Below are 21,077 nucleotides of genomic sequence, written 5' to 3'. Positions count from 1 at the left end.
AGGGAATTTAACAATTACCTCTTGCAAGCCTGTGTGATCTGGCCCAAGCCTGTGTAATCTGTACTCCATAACTAATAATTTAAGAATAATTGGAATATTGGGCATAATTGGAAGTTCCATAAAAAAAATGCACCATGCTTTTGTGGTGTAGAACATTCACCAGAGGTCTTTAAACAGTGTACATAAATGCATAAGTGTACAAAAAAAACAACAACCACATTTAGGAAAAAATAGCATGGAATGCAACAGTTTTTTTAAAACAAAACAAAACAAAACAAAAAGAGATGCAGAATTTATTAGATGTTTAGGAAAAATGGTCTTACCTGTTATGTTCTGAAGACTAAGAAGCTAATGGATAAAATAATGATGATATTCCCTGGCTTCTCAATACTGAAAGATTACACACACACACACACACACACACACAGTTTAAATATTTTTCTATTTCATCCATTAGTCACAATTACAGCACTCTCTTACAGATATTGCTTTTGCAAACTATTGTGTTTCCCCGAAAATAAGACAGGGTCTTATTTTCTTTTGACCCCTCAAATAAGGACTTGGCCTTATTTCGGGGGAACAAGAGCTGCTGTATTGCAATAATTTTGGGGAGGGCTTATTATCCAGGGAGGTTATTTTGGGGAAAACGTTATAACCATGGAGAAGTGATGCCTGAACATATTCACCTTTCCCCTTTCTATTCCTCTTTTTAAAAGTGCATATTTTCAGGTCCTACACTTTTATTTAATTATATAAAATTATAAAATATAAAAATTTCACTGGGTGGCTTCCAGCCAAAATCTTTATGCTTTAAATAAATAAATACTGCTTCTCTTCTTTTTTAAAAGCACTCACTGATAAAGTTTTGCATATTCTTGTATTACCAACAAAACACTGAACACAGCATTAGCTCACGATGAAGAGCCAGGTCTCCCTTGAATACTGATGAAGAAATAAATGCAAGTGAACTTTATTTGCATAAACCAGAAACCAGGCTGAAAAATCAGGATGTGTCTCGTTTGAGAAGACACAAAAGGGGACAAGAAGAAAGACTCTGAAATGCAACAGAAGCTTTTTCAAGTTCTTCACAATAAGTCTGCCTAGGACAAAATAGTTTCTCCAGCTTTCTATAACAAAGAAGTTTCCTAATGTCACACTTCCTTGCCTGAAAGAAAACAAATGTTGGATAGGTTTATGAGTTCTTTGTTGGTAAAGGGAATAACAAATGAATTTAATCTTACTAATTATTAATTAATTAATCTTATTAATTCATGCTACTCTGATTGAATTCATGCTACTCTGATTGAAAAAAGAGAGTAAAAAACTATCAACTTAAAGCTGTTTGGAAATATATTCTTTAAAAACAACAACAAAACATTACAACAAGCAAGGGAGCAAATTCAGTCTTTCATGAATGGATGTTTGTTCTCTTGTTGAATCCTGAAAGTTCACCAACCTTTCTGAACCAGATTTAAAACAGAAAGGTCTGTAAGAAGAGCATCTATGAGAAAAAAGGGATAATTTGTTCTGCTGGAAATTTTTTTGTTAAATACAAGCATATTTATGGTTCTGAGTCATCATGGTGCATTTGCTAAAAGAATATTTCACAGAAATTCAGTCCTTCCAGCAAATGTGCAATAGCACTATTGTTTTACATGAAAGCTGAACATTTTAAAGAAATTAGTGACAATACAATAGATACTACCTGCAAAATTGGATCATATTCATTTCAGTGGGAAGCAGGTGAAACAAGTGAGTCATATTATGTCTTTCAAGAGTGAAAATAAAGTTTTGAAATAAGTGCAATTAATTGTTAGTCTGATTTCAGCAATTCAACATTAAGAAGCAAGGGAATTCCATCACCACTGATCTCATTTAGAAAAGCCACATGCAATGGAATTTCAGAATCATAAGAACAGAATTTGTTAATTACTGTATCCTATGCCATCAGGCCTTTCCTTAATAAATAAAAATTACGCATGTTTTATACATTCTTTTAATCACAGACACTTATTATTTTTTCTCCAATTGGAATTATGTTGAGTAGGAATCTGAATCTAGAATTAATTTAATAAAAGTAATCATAGGCATATATTTGGTATCAGCTCATAATAAAGCTTATTGTAGACTCTCAGATATTATATTTATCCTAAAACAATAAATCCGGTTCTAACATTTCAAAGGAATCTTTGAAATATCTCAGAAAATGAAATATTTAAGGTGAAGAACACTGATATAGAAATACCATTGCATTGTGTTTTGCGCTGGTTTGCAAATAAAAGACAATTGTGGATTTTAAAGTAAAATTTACCTTTGTAAACTTACCTGGGTCATCTAAAGGCATGTCAACAATAACTTGATCACTGTACTTTCCATACAGACCGTTAGCACAAATAGCAACTATCTGAAGAATATAACTCGTATTGGGCAGTAGATTATTCAGAATTGCTCCCTGAAATGATTTAAATTCATAAACCATATTTATTACTTTCTGTATTTCATATAAAGTTATATTTTATATTTCTCTAGTCACAGAAAATTACACTGACAAGAAAAGGCTTTCAAATTAACTTAATATAAAAATATGCAATTTTAAACATTCTAACACTTCTGCTCATCCATAGTTACGAAGAAAACAACTGAAAATTAATTGTTAAGCATTGACTGAATACCACAATGCAAGATTCTGTAAAGGTTCCACAACTGTCTAGTAGATTGTACTCTATGTGTGTGTGTGTGTGTGTGTGTGTGTGTGTGTGTTGTATTTGTGCTGATAAATAAATAAAGGCACAAATCAGCCCAAATACAACACAAATGTAACAAAGGCAACAGTAAAAATATTGGGTTTCTGTCTGGATGGTCTCTTATGACAAGCCGATGGACAGAGAATGGAAGCAGTGAACTTCCTCCCATATTTGGACATACCAGGGGTTGTGACTTTATATATATTGTGTATAATGTATGTGTGTGTGTGTGTGTTTGTGTGTGTTTTGCATTTGTGCTGATAAATAAATATTTATTCATCAGCACAAATGCAACACTAATGTAACAAAGGCAACAGTAAAAATAATGGTTTTCTGGTGATGGTCTCTTGTGACGAGCCGATAGACAGAGAAAGGAAGCAGTATGCTTCCTCCCATATTTGGACATACCAGGGGTTGTGGCACAATACACACACACACACACACACACACACACACATATGATAAAGGAGGAGAGCCTGTGGCTCACTAGCTAACACAACTGTCTACTATGTAATACAGCACAGGTTCAAATCCAGTAAGGGTATGGCTAGCTGATGAGAGCTAAATAGCTTGAAATAGATCTATACTAATCTCCCCTTATTTATTTATCAGCACAAATGCAACACATACACACACACACATATATGTTGCATTTGTGCTGATAGCAACTAGTAACTTAGTAAACTCAGTAAAATTTAGTAACTACTTCACTGTTCTTAGTAGATGATAATTCCTGTGTAGATATTGAAAGAAGTTTGAAGTTTGGAGTTTATTCAATTTGTAGGCCGCCCTATTCCCCGAAGGGACTCAGGGAGGCTGAACAAAGCCAAGGGAGGGGAAATTACAAAAAGTAAGACAAAGAAAATCAGACAATACGAACAATTTAAAAGCACAACAGACACAGCAAATTCGAGTAAGGGGGGGGGAACTCAACCCAGGCTTGCTGGGACAGCCAGGTCTTCACGGCCGTCTGGAAGGCCTGAAGGGTGGAGAGGGTCCGAATCTCCACGGGGAGCTCGTTCCAAAGGGCCGGGGCAGCCACAGAGAAGGCCCTCCTCCGAGTAGTCGTCAGCTGACATTGGCTGGCAGATGGAATACGGAGGAGGCCTAATCTGTGGGATCGAATGGGTCTGTGGGAGGTAATCGGCAGAAGGTGGTCTCTCAAGTACCCAGGTCCAATACCATGTAGGGCTTTATAAGTAATAACTAGCACCCCGACGCGAATCCGGAGACCAATAGGTAGCCAGTGCAGCTCGCGGAGGATACGTGGGTTTACCGGGGTACACGGAAGTAATCTCAGTAAGGTATTATCACAAAGCACAAAACTGCTACAGTTATCATTAAGATATTACAAACTTACACAAAAAGATGTAAGAAACCCAAAATGGATAATAAACAGTTTTGTCTTTTATCTAAAGTTTTTCATCTTTAGATCAATGACCTTAATTATTTTTTCTCTCCCTCACAAACATACACATATACCAGTGGTGGGTTTCAAAAATTTTGGAACCTATTCTGTACGTGTGGCCTATTTTGTGGGCATACCTTGGCAGTCATGTGACTGGGTGGGAGTGGCCAACTTGTAAAATGTGGTGAAACTCATTTAACAATGCTCTTGCTTAGCAACCAAAATTTTGGGCTCAATTGTGATCACAAGTTCTCTTTCTTCTTTCTTTCTTTCTTTTTTCCTTCTTTCTTTCTTATATCTCTCTTTCCCTCTTTCTTTCTTTCTTTCCTTTCTTTTTCTTCCTTATGTCCATTCTTTCTATCTTGTGTGTGTCTCTCTCTCTTTTCTTCCTTTCTCTCCTTCCTCCCTTGCTTTGTTCCTTCTTTCTTTCTTGTCTCTATCTCCCGCCACTTACTTTCTCTTTCCTTCTTTCTCTTTTTCTTTCTTTCTTTATCTCTCTCTCTCTTTCTCTTTGTCTCTCTTTTCTCTCTCTCTCCCTTTTCATTCCTTTTATTCTCTCTTACTCTTTCTCTCTCTCTCTCTCTCTCTCACACACACACCCACTCTCTCTCACACACATACATACTTTCCAGTTGGGGGAAATTTCTGTTTTGCCAGCTGGGAAGCTGGCAAAGAAGCCTCGTTTTCCCTGCCACCTGCAGCTCTTGGAGGAAGGATGAAGGGAAGCGAGCTCTGGGCCTTATCTCTACTTCCTTCCTCGAAAGCTGGCTTCGGGGATGGCCAGTCTCTCCCGTCACTGCATCCTTCACTCGCCTTTCACCCAGAGGATCTGCCAGTGGGGTGCCTGCCATTTCATCTCCCGAGAGAAGCTCGGGAGAAACATGCAAATGGCCGCAACTTGAGGCTCCTGAGGAGGATGCTGGACACCAGGGGCAGCAGTGGCACCCGCTGCTGCTCTTCTGCTGCTCCCGGTAATGCAGACTTCTTGGAGAGCATTAAATTGCAGGTGCACCGATTCCAGCAGCTGCGTTTTCCCTTGAAATTTGCTGTCCTAGCAACCCAAAGGGGACAATCTCCCAGCAGCATCTCAGGCACTCCCACTCTTAGCTGCAAGGGAGTGAGGATGGCTGAGTACAGTTTGGCACCTCCCGGCTCCCCTCAGTTCATCGAGGGGCCTCGTGCACCTGCTCGCTCACATGGCCTGCGTGCTTCCAGCAGAAATGGAAAGTGCAGGGATCTTAATGTAGTAGGGCAGGGGTGGCTGGAGCAGGAGGTTAAATAAACAAATTTGGCTTTGCTTCCTTGTGCGGCAAGAGAGAAAGTTGCCTGAGACGCCACTGGGAGAATATCCCCTTCAGGTTATCCCCTTACCATCCTCCTGTGGCCCCCATTGCCTCTTAGCACCCCCTGCGGCCCCCCCTTGCCTCTTAGCACCTCCCTAAGTCATTCCACCACCCCCCAGGGGGCGGTACCACCCACTTTGGGAACCACTGGCTTAAATGATGGGTGAACTGCCAACACTGATTTTGTCATCATTTGTGATAGTAAGTTGTTTCAGATGATTAATTATTTGCAGATTTTTCTTGTGCTTCTGATAATATCTTTATTGTAAGAGATTTATGTATTTATTTATACAGGTAATGTGGCTGCCAACCTGCAGCAATGATTCTGACAGACTAAAAGTAATAAAGAAAAAGGAACAGCCAATAGAATAATTAAAAACATCTACAATAACAATTGATATGCAGTGTATTGGAGGTCCAAATCAATCCCTTCAATCTTGCAACAGACAGTTTATAAGCAAATAACCAATAAGGTTCATGCTTGTGGGAAAAGTCAAATCTTTTAAGGCTTTACAAAACACCAACAGTTGAGAAGGGCCCTCTGGATCTTGCAGGTGGGGGAGATGCTATTTCCCAGGTGCTGGAACAGAGAAACCATGTCTGCTTAATAAATGACATTTGGAGTAGGACAACCTGTTCCATCTAGTAGGTTTAGCAGAAACAATAAAAAGGGTATTCCACAAATAACTTTGCTCTTATAGCAATAACCACCATTTGGATTTGCACTCAGAAGCTTACTGGGAGCTAGTTCAGCTCATGAATCAGTGGCTTTAGAAGGTCATTTCAAGCTGCTCTTAATGCCACAATGTGGAATCACTGCAGCTTCTAAATGTTCTTAAGAGCAGGCCCATGCAGAGTAGGTTGTATTAATCAAAACAGAAGGAAACTAAACCAAGAATGCCTATGAGTAAGTACTCTGGATCAAGAAATGTGCATGCAATGAACCGTGAGTGCAGAAAGAGCTCCAAGCAGCATATCAACTCTGTTTGGGGAATGCAACTCCACTCAGAGTTAAAGAGGACTCTCACAGTGTCCAGACACTGACAAAATGCCTATTCAGGTAGTTCTTTGCTTACGAGCATAACTGAGACCAGAATCTTGGTTGTTGAGTGAAGTGATCATTAAATGATACACCACATAACTGTTTTGCTTAATAACTGCAATCCCAATACTCCTGGTTGTGGTTGTTATGTGATCTTGTGAGTTGTTCAATGGACGGAGTCTGAGGTGAGGCGTGTAGGAGTGCCTCAGGAGGGTGGAGCAGGTCAGGTAGGGATCTGGGGCAGGTTATAGGACCCACCAGCAGATGACGCTTGAGCCCGATTCCTGCCTCAACATGTCCAGGAAACCAAGAAGACCCAGAGGCTCAGGCCCAAGCCCCCCACCTCCAGCAATTATATCACTGTTCATCAACAAGTGTGACTAATGCTATTACAGTGCTATAACCATGTCTAAAATCTGGCTGAAAAGTAGATAATCCAGATAATCAGCATGGAGACTTCAATCACCATCATTCCAAGCATCTAAGGCCCTGGTGGAACCTTGTATCAGAGCTCCAAGACAAGACCTCGTTCCCTCTGAAACCCAATAAGAATCCATCAATTGCTGGGTTAGTTTATTCAACTAGGTCCTATCTTCCTGCAGTAGAGCAGTCACCAATTACTCCAAGACAAATAGGGAGTGATGTGTCCATGTCATGGCATTAAAAGTGACACCCCCTATTCCAAATTATGTCACCATAGACCTGAATTAAAAAACAGATCTAATACATAATCCCCACTGTGAGGTAGGCTAGAGATAATCTTGGCTGCCATGATGACCCTATATTCCTGATTCATTTCTAAGTCCATATCCATGGATAGAAGGCTGATCTTCATGAGTACCATAAGCCTGGGAAACTCCACTAATAACCTAATAGATTCTAATAGATAGGCAGATTACTATGTGCCTGTAGGGATTATATATTAGCCTCCTTATCAGACCAATTTCACCAACAGAGTCCTGGTGCCAATTATTTCTGTGGTAAGGGTTTTTTAAAATACTAATATTTACACAATCCATGAAATGTCTTAGTAAGAGAATGCTTGTAAGGAATGGGAATGGCTTTGAGGTAAAATCAACTTGGTAAGCAAAAGCTGTCATAACAATTATCCTGCTGAAGCACTTTAAATCCAAATTTATCTAATCAACTATATACGTGCAATCCCTTACATTTTGATTCCCAGCTCTAGAGAAAACCTTTTAAATTGTCATTTACCAAGTCCTGATAACCATCTGTTAGAAATTCATGCTTTGTCTGGTCTTCTCCTTCCAACTGTTGGTAAAAAACAGCAAATTTTTCTATCATTGTGTCATATACAACACGTGGCCTTTCCCAAGTAACAAGGAGACTGGTATAGTTCTTTGGATCAGCTTGAACATTTTCTGGTTCTAAGCTGCAAACTTAAAAAAAAAGAAAAGATGATTTACAAGTTATAGCAACTAAAGGTATGTATTATAAAACAACAACTACAAGATAGACTTACAGAGAGAAAATTCACATTTATGGCTTTCACCAATTAAAATAAATCTACTTTTTAATTAAGTAATATATAGTCCTCCTCCCCAAAAGACTTGAGTACCCTACTCCATAATTCTCACTAGAGCTATTACTCTAGCCTCATTTTTTAGTTTTCATACTGTGATATATGTCTTTATATATTATGAGTTATTATATAAACATTTTAGAAGCACGTGTTAACTTGTTAAATTTATGTCTTTTAAAAATGGGAATTGAATAAATACAATGATGAAATAAATAAAACATGTACTATTTCTGTGATATATTTGCAAGAATTAGAATGATGAAAATAACCAAGGAATTGAAATGAATAACATCTCTGTTTCAAATATATACAACCCTCCTCGATTTTTTTTTAAGCTTGGAGATTTAATCTGGAAATCTCTTCTCATTTTAAGATGGAAGAACTTGAATGATGTATCACCTCAGACTATGAGAAGGTTTTTGGTTTTCAAAAAAACAACAGTGGTCCTTCTACATCCAATTAAGTATAGAATTGCTGAGAATGCTTGGATAATTTGGGTGCAATGAAAACACGTTCTGTGGTATTGTGGTAAAAATCAATGATTTCCCACAGGCCAGAAAAGCTAAACTGTCTTTAATTAGATTTAAACTAGTTCAATGCAGCTACCTTAAAATATAAATTGGCCTAAATTCAGATAAAAAAGCCTTAACTCATTTATTGAGATGTCACCATTGCCCAATCAATTTTCATTAAATCGATTTCACTTAAGTTTTTTAATGTGTTTTTCTCTAACATTATTTTAGAATTTATCTTTTGAACACAAGAGGGCACTCACTACTCAATATAGGTTTCCAACATTAAACCTGCATAATAAAATAAATTTTAAATTGATATTTTCCCATTTTATCAAACTGAAGTTTAATAACACAATCTTAGTTAATGTGTGACCCATTTAGAGCTTCTTTTAGAATAAAACAAACAGATAATGTATTAATGATCATTTGCCTGATTTTGTTACATATTCCTTTGTTAGACTGAGTAAATACTCTGAGCCCTTGATTTATCCAGTGGGCAAAAAATCCTTCACTCAGTTGTGTTAATTGCTTTTTGGCCTTTGGCTAACTAAGCTCATTCACAGTGTGGTTGGATTATACTAAAACAACAAATCATGGAATTTTGTGGGGTGAATCAATAAATGTGTGTGATGGTATCATCAACTACCACAGCTTATATACTTGTTTTAGATCTCAGGAGTGAAATACAAAATTGTGGCATTTGCAAGATCCCATTACCACAAATGGTTGGTATTTATCTTACATCCACACTTTTTGCTAGGAACGGGAGTTGTTTCTGTTGCAAGTAATAGCTCACTTAACCAAGGTGAAGGTAATATGAGCGGCCTTATCTAATTTGGTGTTCTCCAGATGTGCCAACAGTCCCAAGGTATCTAGAAGGTACTGGCCGGATGTAAAGGCATGTACTTATGTGTGCATCCCCAGCACTATGTTGATATAGCTTAAAAAGCTCAACTGCATGACAGCTGATCATGCTGGACATATTTTCAAGTTTTGGCAAGGTTGAATCTATTTACCCATTTATTTTTTGCTCCTTGCTTAGTGCACCACAGCTAATTAGCACAAGAGATAATTGCCTTAAAATTCTCTGCATATGGACAGTTGAATAAGGATCTCCTATTGTTTTTCTTAGGAGCAATTCACTGTGGCAAAAATTATGCTTAAGCCCACAATTCTAACAAACAAGTACCTGCTTCATGAATTTCTTCCTGCCCAGTGTATGATGAAAATACTTGGCCAGAAAATTTATGCTGTTGATCTCTAAAGTTATTTTGTAGATAGTCCATTAGCATCACATAACCAGATTGCTGCATAGTTAGAACATCACAAAACACTGACAGCTGGAATAAGACAAGAAATGGAAACACAAAAGTAATTTAGTAAGGAATACATTTTTGAAAAGCCACATTCAGATGATGGAGAAACATGTACTACTCTAAATGTTACGTTGCCTGATTCTTCCTATATAATCTTTTTGTTCAGCAGAACAAAGTTCTTTAGAACTAGAGAGTTCATAAACTGTTCAGATAAACATTTAAAAAAATAAAAAATGAATCTTTCTAGACAAGTATATCAAGGTTGCTGACTTTCTTATTAAACTCTTTCCATATCTTCCATTCCAATGGACTCTTTTCTCTTCTTTTGTCACTATAGTTCTAAAGAAACTCCAATGTATTGTGCAGGGATTTTCACTTTGATGCCACCCTCCCCATTTCATTTTAATCTCCAAGCAATTGTTTAAAAGAAACATACTCAGAACCTCATTTTGTCATTCTTTTTGTCAATAAAAGAATTCAGATGTACATCAAAATGGCATTTAAACCACAATAGAAATAAAAGGTGGTACTTGATAGGAGAAGAGAAAGAGAAGACATAAGGTAGCACACTGTAAAATTTGAAGTTCATAGTCCATAGTATCACAAAGTCAGTTTGTAGGTACAGATAATACTCTAATCACCAACAAGCAAATATATTTTGTTGGTTCAGAAAAGAGCATGCTTTTCCTAAAGCTGGTGTAGATATAGATACCACAACTGTTTATTTTTTGAGGAAACTCTGTCCTTGTTTCACTCTAATCATGTAGATTTGTTGACTGATGCTGGCTGCATATCATTTTTCTTCAACATTAGGATCAACTCTTTCATTCAGACATGTATATAAATCACCTGGTTTTCTGAAATGTTAACAGTGTCTTTGAACACAATCCATTCAACTGTTTCTGAGCATGGAGGAGTTGACAAAGATCCATTGTAAGTGTAATATTTGTCTGTTGAATTTGGCAAAAGATTCAACAAAATGAAAGGTTCCAGTTCATTTTTCTTCCCTGCAAAATATAAAGAAGTTCCCATGATGATATTTTAAAATCTAAATTGCATGATGTAGAAATGGGGGAAGCTAGATGAAGGCATGGATCTGCCTTGGTTAGAATTCAAGACTGAATTGTCTTCAAGATTATTTGAAATCAATATAAATAAGGAAATCTGTAGTTTGCATTGTCCCCAACACACAATTTATATCTCACAGAGCAATAGAATGCCAGGCTTAAAATTTGGGAAATAAAGGCTGCCTCAAACTTTGCAACGGTGTAAGGCTCGCTTAACATCTTTTAAAATTTCCCAAGTCTACCATGAAGGTATCTAATTTTTCCAATGAGGAGAGATGGAAGGGTTAAGGGGCAAAAATAGTGCTTTAAGTCTGGGAAAGGAAACCAAATTAAAGCATCCCTATTACATAAATTCATGTATGATAGATTGTTAATCAGGTGCTACTAGCCATGGACTAAAATGTTCAGTAATCCACTCAACCAGCCAAGTCTCTTTTCAAGCTTGGTTGCCCAGTTTTGTTTCTCCTACACCCTGGAATCTCTCTGTTCCTGCTGATATTTTCCTGCTATACCTGAATAGCTACAGTTTTAGTATCAGTATAAATAAAGAAAAAAAGAAAAAAAAACCTATTACATTAAGGTACCAGTTGAAGGGAAAAATTAGAAGTGGAGGTTGCTTCTTTAATGCTATGGTAATGAACTTCTTGAAGAAACTCATTAGCTTATGCTAAAAATACAATGCTAGATTACATGTTTTTTCCCTTTAATCGAGAGAATAACTTTTAAAATGAATGTATGTATATATTTAATTGTAAGCCTCCTTTAAATGGTCATGCTGGGAATCTGATCTTTTCAGATTCCACTAAACTACCTGAATCTGTGACTGTCTCCAATGGATCTCTTATAAACAGTATAAGTGACTACAATTCACCAGATCTGTCATATATCTTGTGAACTACAGAAAGGGTCCATTGCTGCAACACATTTTCCATCATGGTGGCAGTTTCCTTTTGGTAGAAAAAGGGATGCAGTTCCCTTCCCCATGGCTCCATGCCTCTTGCCAAACAGAACATAGAAGCGGAGATCTCTCTGCCATGGAAATGCTTGGCAGACCCATTTCAGGAAGTGTGAGGTGGTACAGCAGGGTTTCAATGCCTTTAATCTGTTTTTCACTGGTGTTGCTGAACATGCCATGATCGGGGATGGGCTGCTATGGGTTCGTCCAGGTTCGGGAGAACCTGTAGCTAATGTTATGGCTACTTCAGAGAAACTCCAAATCCCACCCCTAGCTGGCCCCACCCAACCTTCCCTGCCCCTCCCAGGAGTCTCCACATGGCCCATTTTGGATGTGAGGTAAATGTGGAGGCTCGGGGAGGGGGAAAAATGGGCTTCCCGGAAGTTCCAGAAGGGCCTCCAGAGCCCGGGGGATGCAGTTTTCATTCTTGCAGAGGCTCAACAAAAGCCTCTGGAGCCTGGGGAGGGTAAAAATGCCCCCCCCCCACGTTGGTGCAGAAGTCCAACTAGGCCACACCCACCATGACTACGCCCACCCAGCAACCAGGCAGAGAACCTGTTGCTGAAATTTTTGAAGCCCGCCCCTGGTAATGTGTAATTCTTACTGAGAGTAATGTGTTGAATTTGCTCTGTGTTTTATTTCAAAACCCAGATCTCTCAACAATTTGGTAAAGCCACTCTCTTAATACATATTATTCTAATCCATAATATTTAAACCAAATATAAAGGAAGCTATTACAGCTTGTTCGGTGCAATTTACATTATTCTTGACTTAAATGCTAATGAAACACTTTGACCATTTTTTTTGCTTAATTTACTTATATTGACTAGGGCAGTGATGGCGAACCTATGACACGCGTGTCAGTGCTGACACACGTAGCCATTTGGGGTGACACGCACAGGATTTCATGAGATTCATCCTCGGCTCCTGCACGGCCGCCGAGGATGAAAGAATCTGTGCTGGAGGAACGGGGGGGGGCGGGACGTGTGATCTCCCCCGCCCACACTCACTTACTGTATCGCCGCCGCCCCTTTCTGAGCGCAGGGGCTGCTGGTAAGGCGTGCGTGCCGTGCACACACATGTCATCAGCGCAGCGAGGGAGGACCCGCAGGAGAGGAGCGCGGGAACAGTGCGCGCCTCTCTCCAGTCAGGCCGGCACAGAGAGTCTACTCCTGGGACTGTCGGTTATGACCGCACCACAGCAGGGAACAGCGGAGTGCCAACGGGAACTGTGAGCGCCATTATACATTTTTGTAGTTTAAACTATAAATTGCGCAAAATTATGTTTTTGTTGAAGTGACACACAATGCAAGTTATGCTCGATTTTTTGCCGATTTTTGACACACCACGCCAAAAAGGTTGCCCATCACTGGACTAGGGTCTGGAGGGAGCCACAAAAGTGCACTAAAATAAAATTTCCTTTGAAATGAACCTGACTCCAGGTGATCTCACATATCTTATGGAAATGGTTTGCCATTAACTTCTGATTTTGTTGTATTTTGCTATTGTTTTTAATCACTATGATTCATAACTGTTAGATTGTTGGATTCCAGTCCCTAATAAATTCCAACCCGAATATTGAGTTTCAATCCTGCACTAGTGTGCTACCTGGTCTTTATAAGGAAGGTTCATATTTTGTCATGATATGTAAAGTTTTTTTTTTAAATAAAACAATATCTTTATTCACATAAAATGATATTGAAATCTATGGCTGTGATAATAGGGGAGCAGGGCTGATTAAAATCATTTGGAGACATGCGTTGCACAGCATTAGAGCCATGGTCTTTTGAACATTTGGCATGTCATCTAAGCATGTTCAGAAGAATTTCCATTGAGATGCAAAGTGCCTATTAGATGGTATGCGAAACCCTACCATTCATATATCTTCAACTATAGGATTTGAACAAATTTTTGCCATGTATCCAGATTCCATAAATTCATATATTACCAGACGTAGAAGCTTAAAATTGATCATTCATATAATTTCTCATATTTTATCACAGACTCACCAAACCGACTAACGCTGGCCACTCCTTCAATAATTGAATTATAATCCATATTATCTTCCAGACCAACCTGTTGAAGAAAAATTGGATTTTTTTCAATAAGAAATCATGCAAGATGTTGTTAGTTTGACAGTTAATAAATTATAAAAGCTACACTTCTTTTAATATTTAACACAGATACACATTAATGCCTAAACCTTTTTAAAAATAAAGCTAATTATTATGTAAAAATAATTAACTATAACAATACCCATAACTCTTACCCTCAAAATGGAAACAAGTACATTTCAAAGTTGAAGAATCATTAATCATTAAAAACTATTACCTCAAATAAAACTGATAAAGTTCTTAATTTCCCATTTCCTTCAATTGCTTTGTCGATATCGGAAAACTCATTTGAATCATAACAGTAGATTTGCATCTATAATATAATACAGTTAAAAAAGTTAATAGAACCATGAAATGAATATGCAAGGGAGATTAATTAGTTCTGGTATACCAGAAACTTTAGAAAATTAAAGCACTGATATGCTCAGATACATATCACTTGGTTTCAGTCAATATAATATATGGATATTAAATTAAATTATAAATTATTTTTATTATTATTACAAAATTATATAGTTAATGATTATTTTTCCATTAATAATGGAATACATATCAAAGTTATTTGGTGGCACAGGACATTAGCGATATTTTAAATGATTCCAAAGCCATGCTCTGTTGTACAGCTGATATTGTGCTGGATTTCAAGAGGCTAACTTTAGATTATTCTGATTGTTCTAAATTTATCAGCAGTAAAAAAAATAACAAAGAAAGTGACAGGCAGCCCGTAAAATACCAAAATAGTATGAAATTCCAATTCTATTAAAAATAATAATATTTATTTATTTATAAATAATAATAACAATAAACAACAACAACAATAATACATTATATATAGCGCAGACTGATTATAAATTGCGGCACAATTCAGTAGCACAAATGATCCATTGGAATTTGTGCAAAAATTATAATATTAAAACAGCAACATTTATTAATCGAAGTAAAGAACAAAAATCTACTGAAGGCCCAACAGACGAAACAAGAATACAGAAAAGAAGTGATAAAATCAAGAATGGAGAGTTGGCAGAACAAAGCACTGCATGGCCAATTTCTGGACAAAATAAAAGATAAAGTGGACAGTGAACAAACTTGGTTATGGTTAACAACAGGTACATTAAAGAAAGAAACAGAGTCACTAATCCTGGCTGTGCAAGAACAAGCTATCCGCACAAATGCCATTAAGGCCAAAATCGAAAAATCTTCTGATGATGCCAAATGCAGACTTTGCAAAGAAGCTGATGAAACTGTTGATCACATACTCAGCTGCTGTAAAAAAATCACGCAGACTGATTATAAATTGCGGCACAATTCAGTAGCACAAATGATCCATTGGAATTTGTGCAAAAATTATAATATTAAAACAGCAACAAACTGGTGGGAACATCAGCCTGAAAAAGTCACCGAAAATCAGATGGTCAAGGTCTTGTGGGATTTCCGTATACAAACCGACAAAATACTGGCGCATAATACACCAGACATCACACTGGTTGAGAAAAATAAGGTCACAATCATAGACATCGCAATACCAGGTGATAGTAGGATCGCCGAGAAGGAACATGAAAAAATAGCAAAATACCAGGACTTAAAAATCGAAATTCAACGACTATGGCACAAACCAGCAGTGATAATTCCAGTGGTAATTGGCACACTGGGTGCTATTCCAAAAGCACTGGAATTACATTTAAAACAGTTAAAAATTGACAAAATCAACATCAGTCAAATGCAAAAAGCCGCATTGCTTGGATCTGCACGCATATTACGAAAATACGTTACGACGTCCTAGGCCCCTGGGTGGGGCCCGACTAGTAACCAATGCCAAATCCGGCGAAACAACTGGCCGCTGTGATACAATTGTACAACAACAACAACAATAATAATAATAATAGGACCATAATAGGTTGCAGGTGGAGCTGAATTAAGGCTAACCTAAGCACAGCCTAACAATAGTGCTCTTCAGCCCTGCCATTGCTTAACTTAAATTAAGACTCAATAAGTGTTGGAAACTAAAGCTGAATGTGACAGTGAAAGGGTAAAAGTTATGTCAAATAGAGAAAAAAAGTCTCTGGTGCCCTCCTTTTGCTTAGTACCCTTAACACATGCTTATTTGACTGAGTAGCTACATCTCTCTAATAAGAACATACAACAAATCCAAAAAAGGGATTGAAGAAAACATTAAGGCACAAGAAGGATTCAACCAGTGAAATGAAAACTAATCTTTGCCCCTTGAAAGACTACACCTCAAAAATTGGGTCCACAATTAGTAACTAGCACACATGGCAAACTAGCTATATTCTTTGGAACAAATTGAGGTTATCGTATCAAAGGTAAATTTATTAATGCCATTTATAGCTATTTAATCATGTCTAGGCAAATGAATGTGCACAAATATATTGATATTTATAATGTTATTAAATCAATTACCTCAAGGGGATATTTTTGTCCATCTATACTATGTTCAGATCCATCATGAGATATATTACATTTTCCCCAGTGAAATGTTATCTTGCTTGCTTTAAATATTGCTTCTGATCCTCCTCCAATCACAAAGTATTCATTTTTCAGCTTAATTTCCACTGGGGAAAAAACAAAAACAAAAACCACAACTATTATTCATTATATTTAAGAAGAAAAAAGTGACTTGAACCTCAAATTTATCAGCATTAATTTTAAGATTATCAAATCAAATTATATCACACCATGAGTGAAATTTAAAAACGATTAGCTATATTTTCTCCAATGAAATCAACAGGATTTGAGTTAAATTAGGCTTATTATTAATTATAATAATGTTCATATTTCTCAACTAAGAATATGGTTTGAATTTAACCTAGTAAGTATAATTTAGACCTTATGGATGGGAATTATGGAAATATATACGTAGAGTCCAATATAGAAAGAGTTAATTTTACTGTTAAGAAATATTATTTTCTACTCTTACTGTAACACTGCTTGAATGTTTAAAGTAATCATTTCTAAGAACTTTAGAGATGAGAGTCAAATTATTACTAATAGCTCCCTTCCTGCGTTCCACCCTTAAATGTTCATGTACCATCAAGTATTTCTTCTACACATTTCTATGAAAATAGATTCCATCACCTATGTGGAAACAGAATGTAATCCAATTAAAAATGAATCCAAACTTAGCATTAATATATAGTGTTTGTATGCTAAATATGATTACTTATATGAACTTTAATATATTCTGAACATTTTAAATATGATGTTTGTATAGATCAGTTTTGTTTTTTCAATTTATAATTTTAAAAAGTACAGTTTGCTTTAAAAATTCTCTGATAAATAAAAGAACAAAATAAATTATGTAGCAATATACAATTGGTTTGCAACTACATAGCTTCAGCAGATAAATTGTACAATAAGTTACAGTAGGAAAACCTATTAATGCTAAATATTATATCAAATTTAATTAAATAGATAGCTCAATTTCAAATGTTGAAATATATTTTATAGGCCTGGTGAATATTCAACAGATTTCTATTCCATACTTTAAGTTTTTGTAATTTCCCTTCAGTTTTCAAATGAAGCATTACTAAGTAATTTAGTGATTCAAATGTATGTTTTGAGGAATGTCAGAGTTTTCTCATACAAAAAGAATACAAATCATTAGAACAAATTGATATAAAGTTTTGCAGATTTTATAATATATATTCTAGACAAATAATATTCTATATGATTAAATACCAATTGGATAGATGATAGGTTTATTTCAACTCATTTATTTATGCGACTATCAATATATTGATAATCTGTACATGACAAACTCTTAATAATTAGAATGATGCCTCTTGAAATAGAACATTGTAATTAAGTAAGATAAATTTTTAAATTTATCTTTATAAACCAATCTGTGAAAACATTAGCTGGGTCTTTGTGACATAACATTTTGCACAATGTTGGCTGTATTAATAGCATGCATATTATGCCAAAATATATTTATATTCAGAAAATAGAGAGGACTTTATTATAGGAATTACGTTATTTCAAGGACTATTTTTGTTAATATGTTTCTTTTCGGCCTGGAGGCCGCTTGAATTAATACTTGTTTGCTATTGCCAGCTGTCTTCCCATTACTTGCAAGAATCTTAATTTCAAAAAGATAAAAAAGAATAAAATAAATCAAGAGACTGTAAAAAAAACAATAATTGCTTCACATGTGAAAAAAAAACTTCTATGAATATCAAATATAATATGAATACATATTCTTTACCTGTTTTGCCCGTGTTATAGATTAAGGTGTCCTCTGAAGTTTCTTCTTCCCAACCTTTGAACTTCAGTTGCTTGAGGTTCACATTTACTTGAGTGAGATCTTCATCAATATTTATAGGTGACTGCTTGGCACCATTGCATGCTGGATATTTTTTCCCCCACTTTGTTTGATTTAAGGCTCCTAAAAACCAAAATGAATCAGGGAAGTAATTTATCTAAACATATTTGATAGATTTTCATATGTTTATGAAAGCCACAAATTATGTTCTAAAAGATATTCTGTTAATCTCTGAAACAACCCCTCTAATTTACATGCTTTTACAACAATATATGACAATCAGAGGTGATATTCAACCGGAACGGACTGGTTTGGGTGAACCGATAGTGGCGATGATCAGATGGTCCCACCCACCTGCCCCCTGTGCTATCCTGTCCTATATTTCCTTCTTTCTGGCTCAGCTGATTCAAGTGGCACAGCTGATTTCTGCTGTTCTACTTACCGGGGCTGCCTTAGAAGGTAAACAGCTGAGCTTCAAATTGCTGTATTTTGAACGCTACACATAAGTGCGTTAGGTACGCCCATGCACCCAAAATGTGCACCCACGAACTGGTTGTTAAACTGTTTGCATCCCACCACTGATGTCAATGCCAGAAAGGTTGTTACAAGTAACATTTACAAATGTCCTGCCAGATCACAAATCCTCAGCAAAGCTAGTACATCGAAGTATGAGACTTTTCCTTTAACATGAAGTTCGAGTTTTAGCACAATCATTTTCAGTTTCATGGTGTCTACAGTAGAAATGCAAGAGGGACAAATGTTGACATGTGCATGTGGTAAAGATGGTTTCACTGGAAGATGGATGAAGACGAATTACAAAGATCTGTGTCCTTGACCTACAATTGCAAAGGAACCTGCCCATTATGGTTGTAAGTGGTGACCAACTTGATTTTATAACCTTTTTAATGTGTCTATGGAGATTCTCAGTCATCCAGGTCATGGTTGTCCCAAAGTTGCTTTTTTAAGAGGCAACTGGACTTTCTAGTTTTTCTTTTTTCTTTGAACACATTTCGCTTCTCATCCAAGAAGCTTCTTCAGTGAGAGCTGAAGAAGCTTCTTGGATGAGAAGCGAAACATCTTCAAGAAGAAAAAAGAAAACCCAGAAAACCCAGTTGCCTCTTAAAAAAGCAACTTTGGGACTTTTTTGAGGTGGTTTTAAAGTGAAACCATTGTTTGTTATGAGATGTTTTTGCTGAAAATCATAGATAAGCACTATTTCATTTGGCAAAAATGTGAATTGCAGTCATGTGACCACAAAATATTGCTAACAATTGCAATTGCTAAGCGCCCAAAATATGCTCAAGTGATTGTGGGTCCCTTAACAATCACTCAAAGTTACAGCAGTACCCCACTCCCCAAAACAAGCAATTATGACCTGGTTCTGAAGTGGTGTGTAATACCGTGTCATGTAATGTTTCAGTATGTAATAGACAATTAAGTAAGCATTTATTTTAACCACAAAAGGCTGATACTTTGTTTTGTCCTCTCTTTGATAAGGAAAGTATGTGGAAAGTTCGATGATCTTTCTCATCTTCAATACTGCTTAATCTGGTCTTAACCTTGGCAGGAATGGGTGATGCATTCCAGGAATAAGACAAGATAAATTTATCTCTTTGGCTTGGCAAAATCAAGTGAGAACAGAAAGGGCTAATTATGCTTTAGACTCTGTATAAGCTGGTAGGCAATCCCCATGAGATGGACGTTCCATGAAGACCTGACAGAGACAGGAGCTGCATAACCAATAGCTTTGAAGAGGTTCACTATCCATCATTTTTCTGGGTTCCCTGACTGGCAGAAGAAGTCTTTTGTTTCCCTTTCATTCTTGAATATTTTTGAATATTATCTGATTGCTATTTTATGTTATGATGTTATGTTTAATGTTATGCTGTTATGCTGCTTTGGAATAAAGCCATATGTTCTTATATTAATGATGTCATTGCTTCCGAATCCAAAAGTACCCGTGACTCAAACCTGCTGGCCTGGACACAGAGCAATATACAGCATGATGCATGTAAATTTTGAATCAGGCATCAGGACACAAATATACAGTCATGGGCCATATATGACATCAAATATCAATTTCATCATTTTAGCATCATTGCATTTTTTTGCAGACTACTGGTCATTTTCATTGTCCTCAATTTCTAGTTCATTTATTATTAGTTTCTATTTTAAAGAAACTCAGTTGGTTCTTAGATTAATATTCAGCCCTTTTTCTCAATCACTTTGGTTTCAAAATTCATTTCTTCGGCAAAGTTGACCTATCAAAGAGTGACTCCTCTTAACTTTGCATTTCTATATATTTTCCATATTTCATCCAATGTGTAATTGACCATGAGTATGCCAAATAATGTTTTAGTGCAAGAGCAGCAAGGTTGTGTTAATAGTCCTTCTTTCTGATATAGCATCTGTCAAATTTAAAATGCCCCTATCATGTGAGGTCACCAAATCTCCCTAGATTTCCATATCCTTTGAAATTGTTACAAGATTTCCTGTCACAATTCCATCATTTTATATGCATTGTTAATGTTAAATTTTCACAAGACATTTATGTTTGCATGATAAATGTGATGATCTAGTATTATTTCAGTCTATTATTTTCACCTATTTCCCTCCTCCTTCATATGACCAGAAAGAAATGTATATCACTTGACAGATGGCCAGAATCACCAACTTAGGTCTGAATACCTGAATACATGATGAATGAAAGTATATTCTGGATTAAGGTTCCTTTCACAAATTCCAAAAGAA

At 36.5% G+C, this 21,077-nt stretch overlaps 1 protein-coding gene across 5 annotated transcripts in view; it reads right to left on the bottom strand.

Annotated features, from left to right (window-relative positions):
• PTPRZ1 (protein tyrosine phosphatase receptor type Z1) overlaps positions 1 to 21,077 on the bottom strand; it is a 122,670-nt gene that overhangs the window by 40,231 nt on the left and 61,362 nt on the right. For all 5 annotated transcript variants that reach the window (XM_087723657.1, XM_087723658.1, XM_087723659.1 and 2 more), the window contains exons 3-10: positions 18,270 to 18,449; positions 16,466 to 16,617; positions 14,265 to 14,360; positions 13,943 to 14,009; positions 10,761 to 10,918; positions 9,785 to 9,935; positions 7,753 to 7,937; positions 2,326 to 2,452 (exon numbers count right to left, since the gene is read on the bottom strand). In XM_087723657.1, the coding sequence (XP_087579783.1) occupies positions 2,326 to 2,452; positions 7,753 to 7,937; positions 9,785 to 9,935; positions 10,761 to 10,918; positions 13,943 to 14,009; positions 14,265 to 14,360; positions 16,466 to 16,617; positions 18,270 to 18,449 (1,116 nt within the window). The remainder of the gene's footprint in view (positions 1 to 2,325; positions 2,453 to 7,752; positions 7,938 to 9,784; positions 9,936 to 10,760; positions 10,919 to 13,942; positions 14,010 to 14,264; positions 14,361 to 16,465; positions 16,618 to 18,269; positions 18,450 to 21,077) is intronic.

Source organism: Thamnophis sirtalis, unplaced genomic scaffold (assembly GCF_051295495.1).
Source record: "Thamnophis sirtalis isolate CommonGarterSnake01/CBP01778 unplaced genomic scaffold, rThaSir2_p1.2 scaffold_9, whole genome shotgun sequence".
Taxonomy (NCBI): Eukaryota; Metazoa; Chordata; class Lepidosauria; order Squamata; family Natricidae; genus Thamnophis; species Thamnophis sirtalis.
This window is presented reverse-complemented; position numbering and strand designations above follow the sequence as displayed.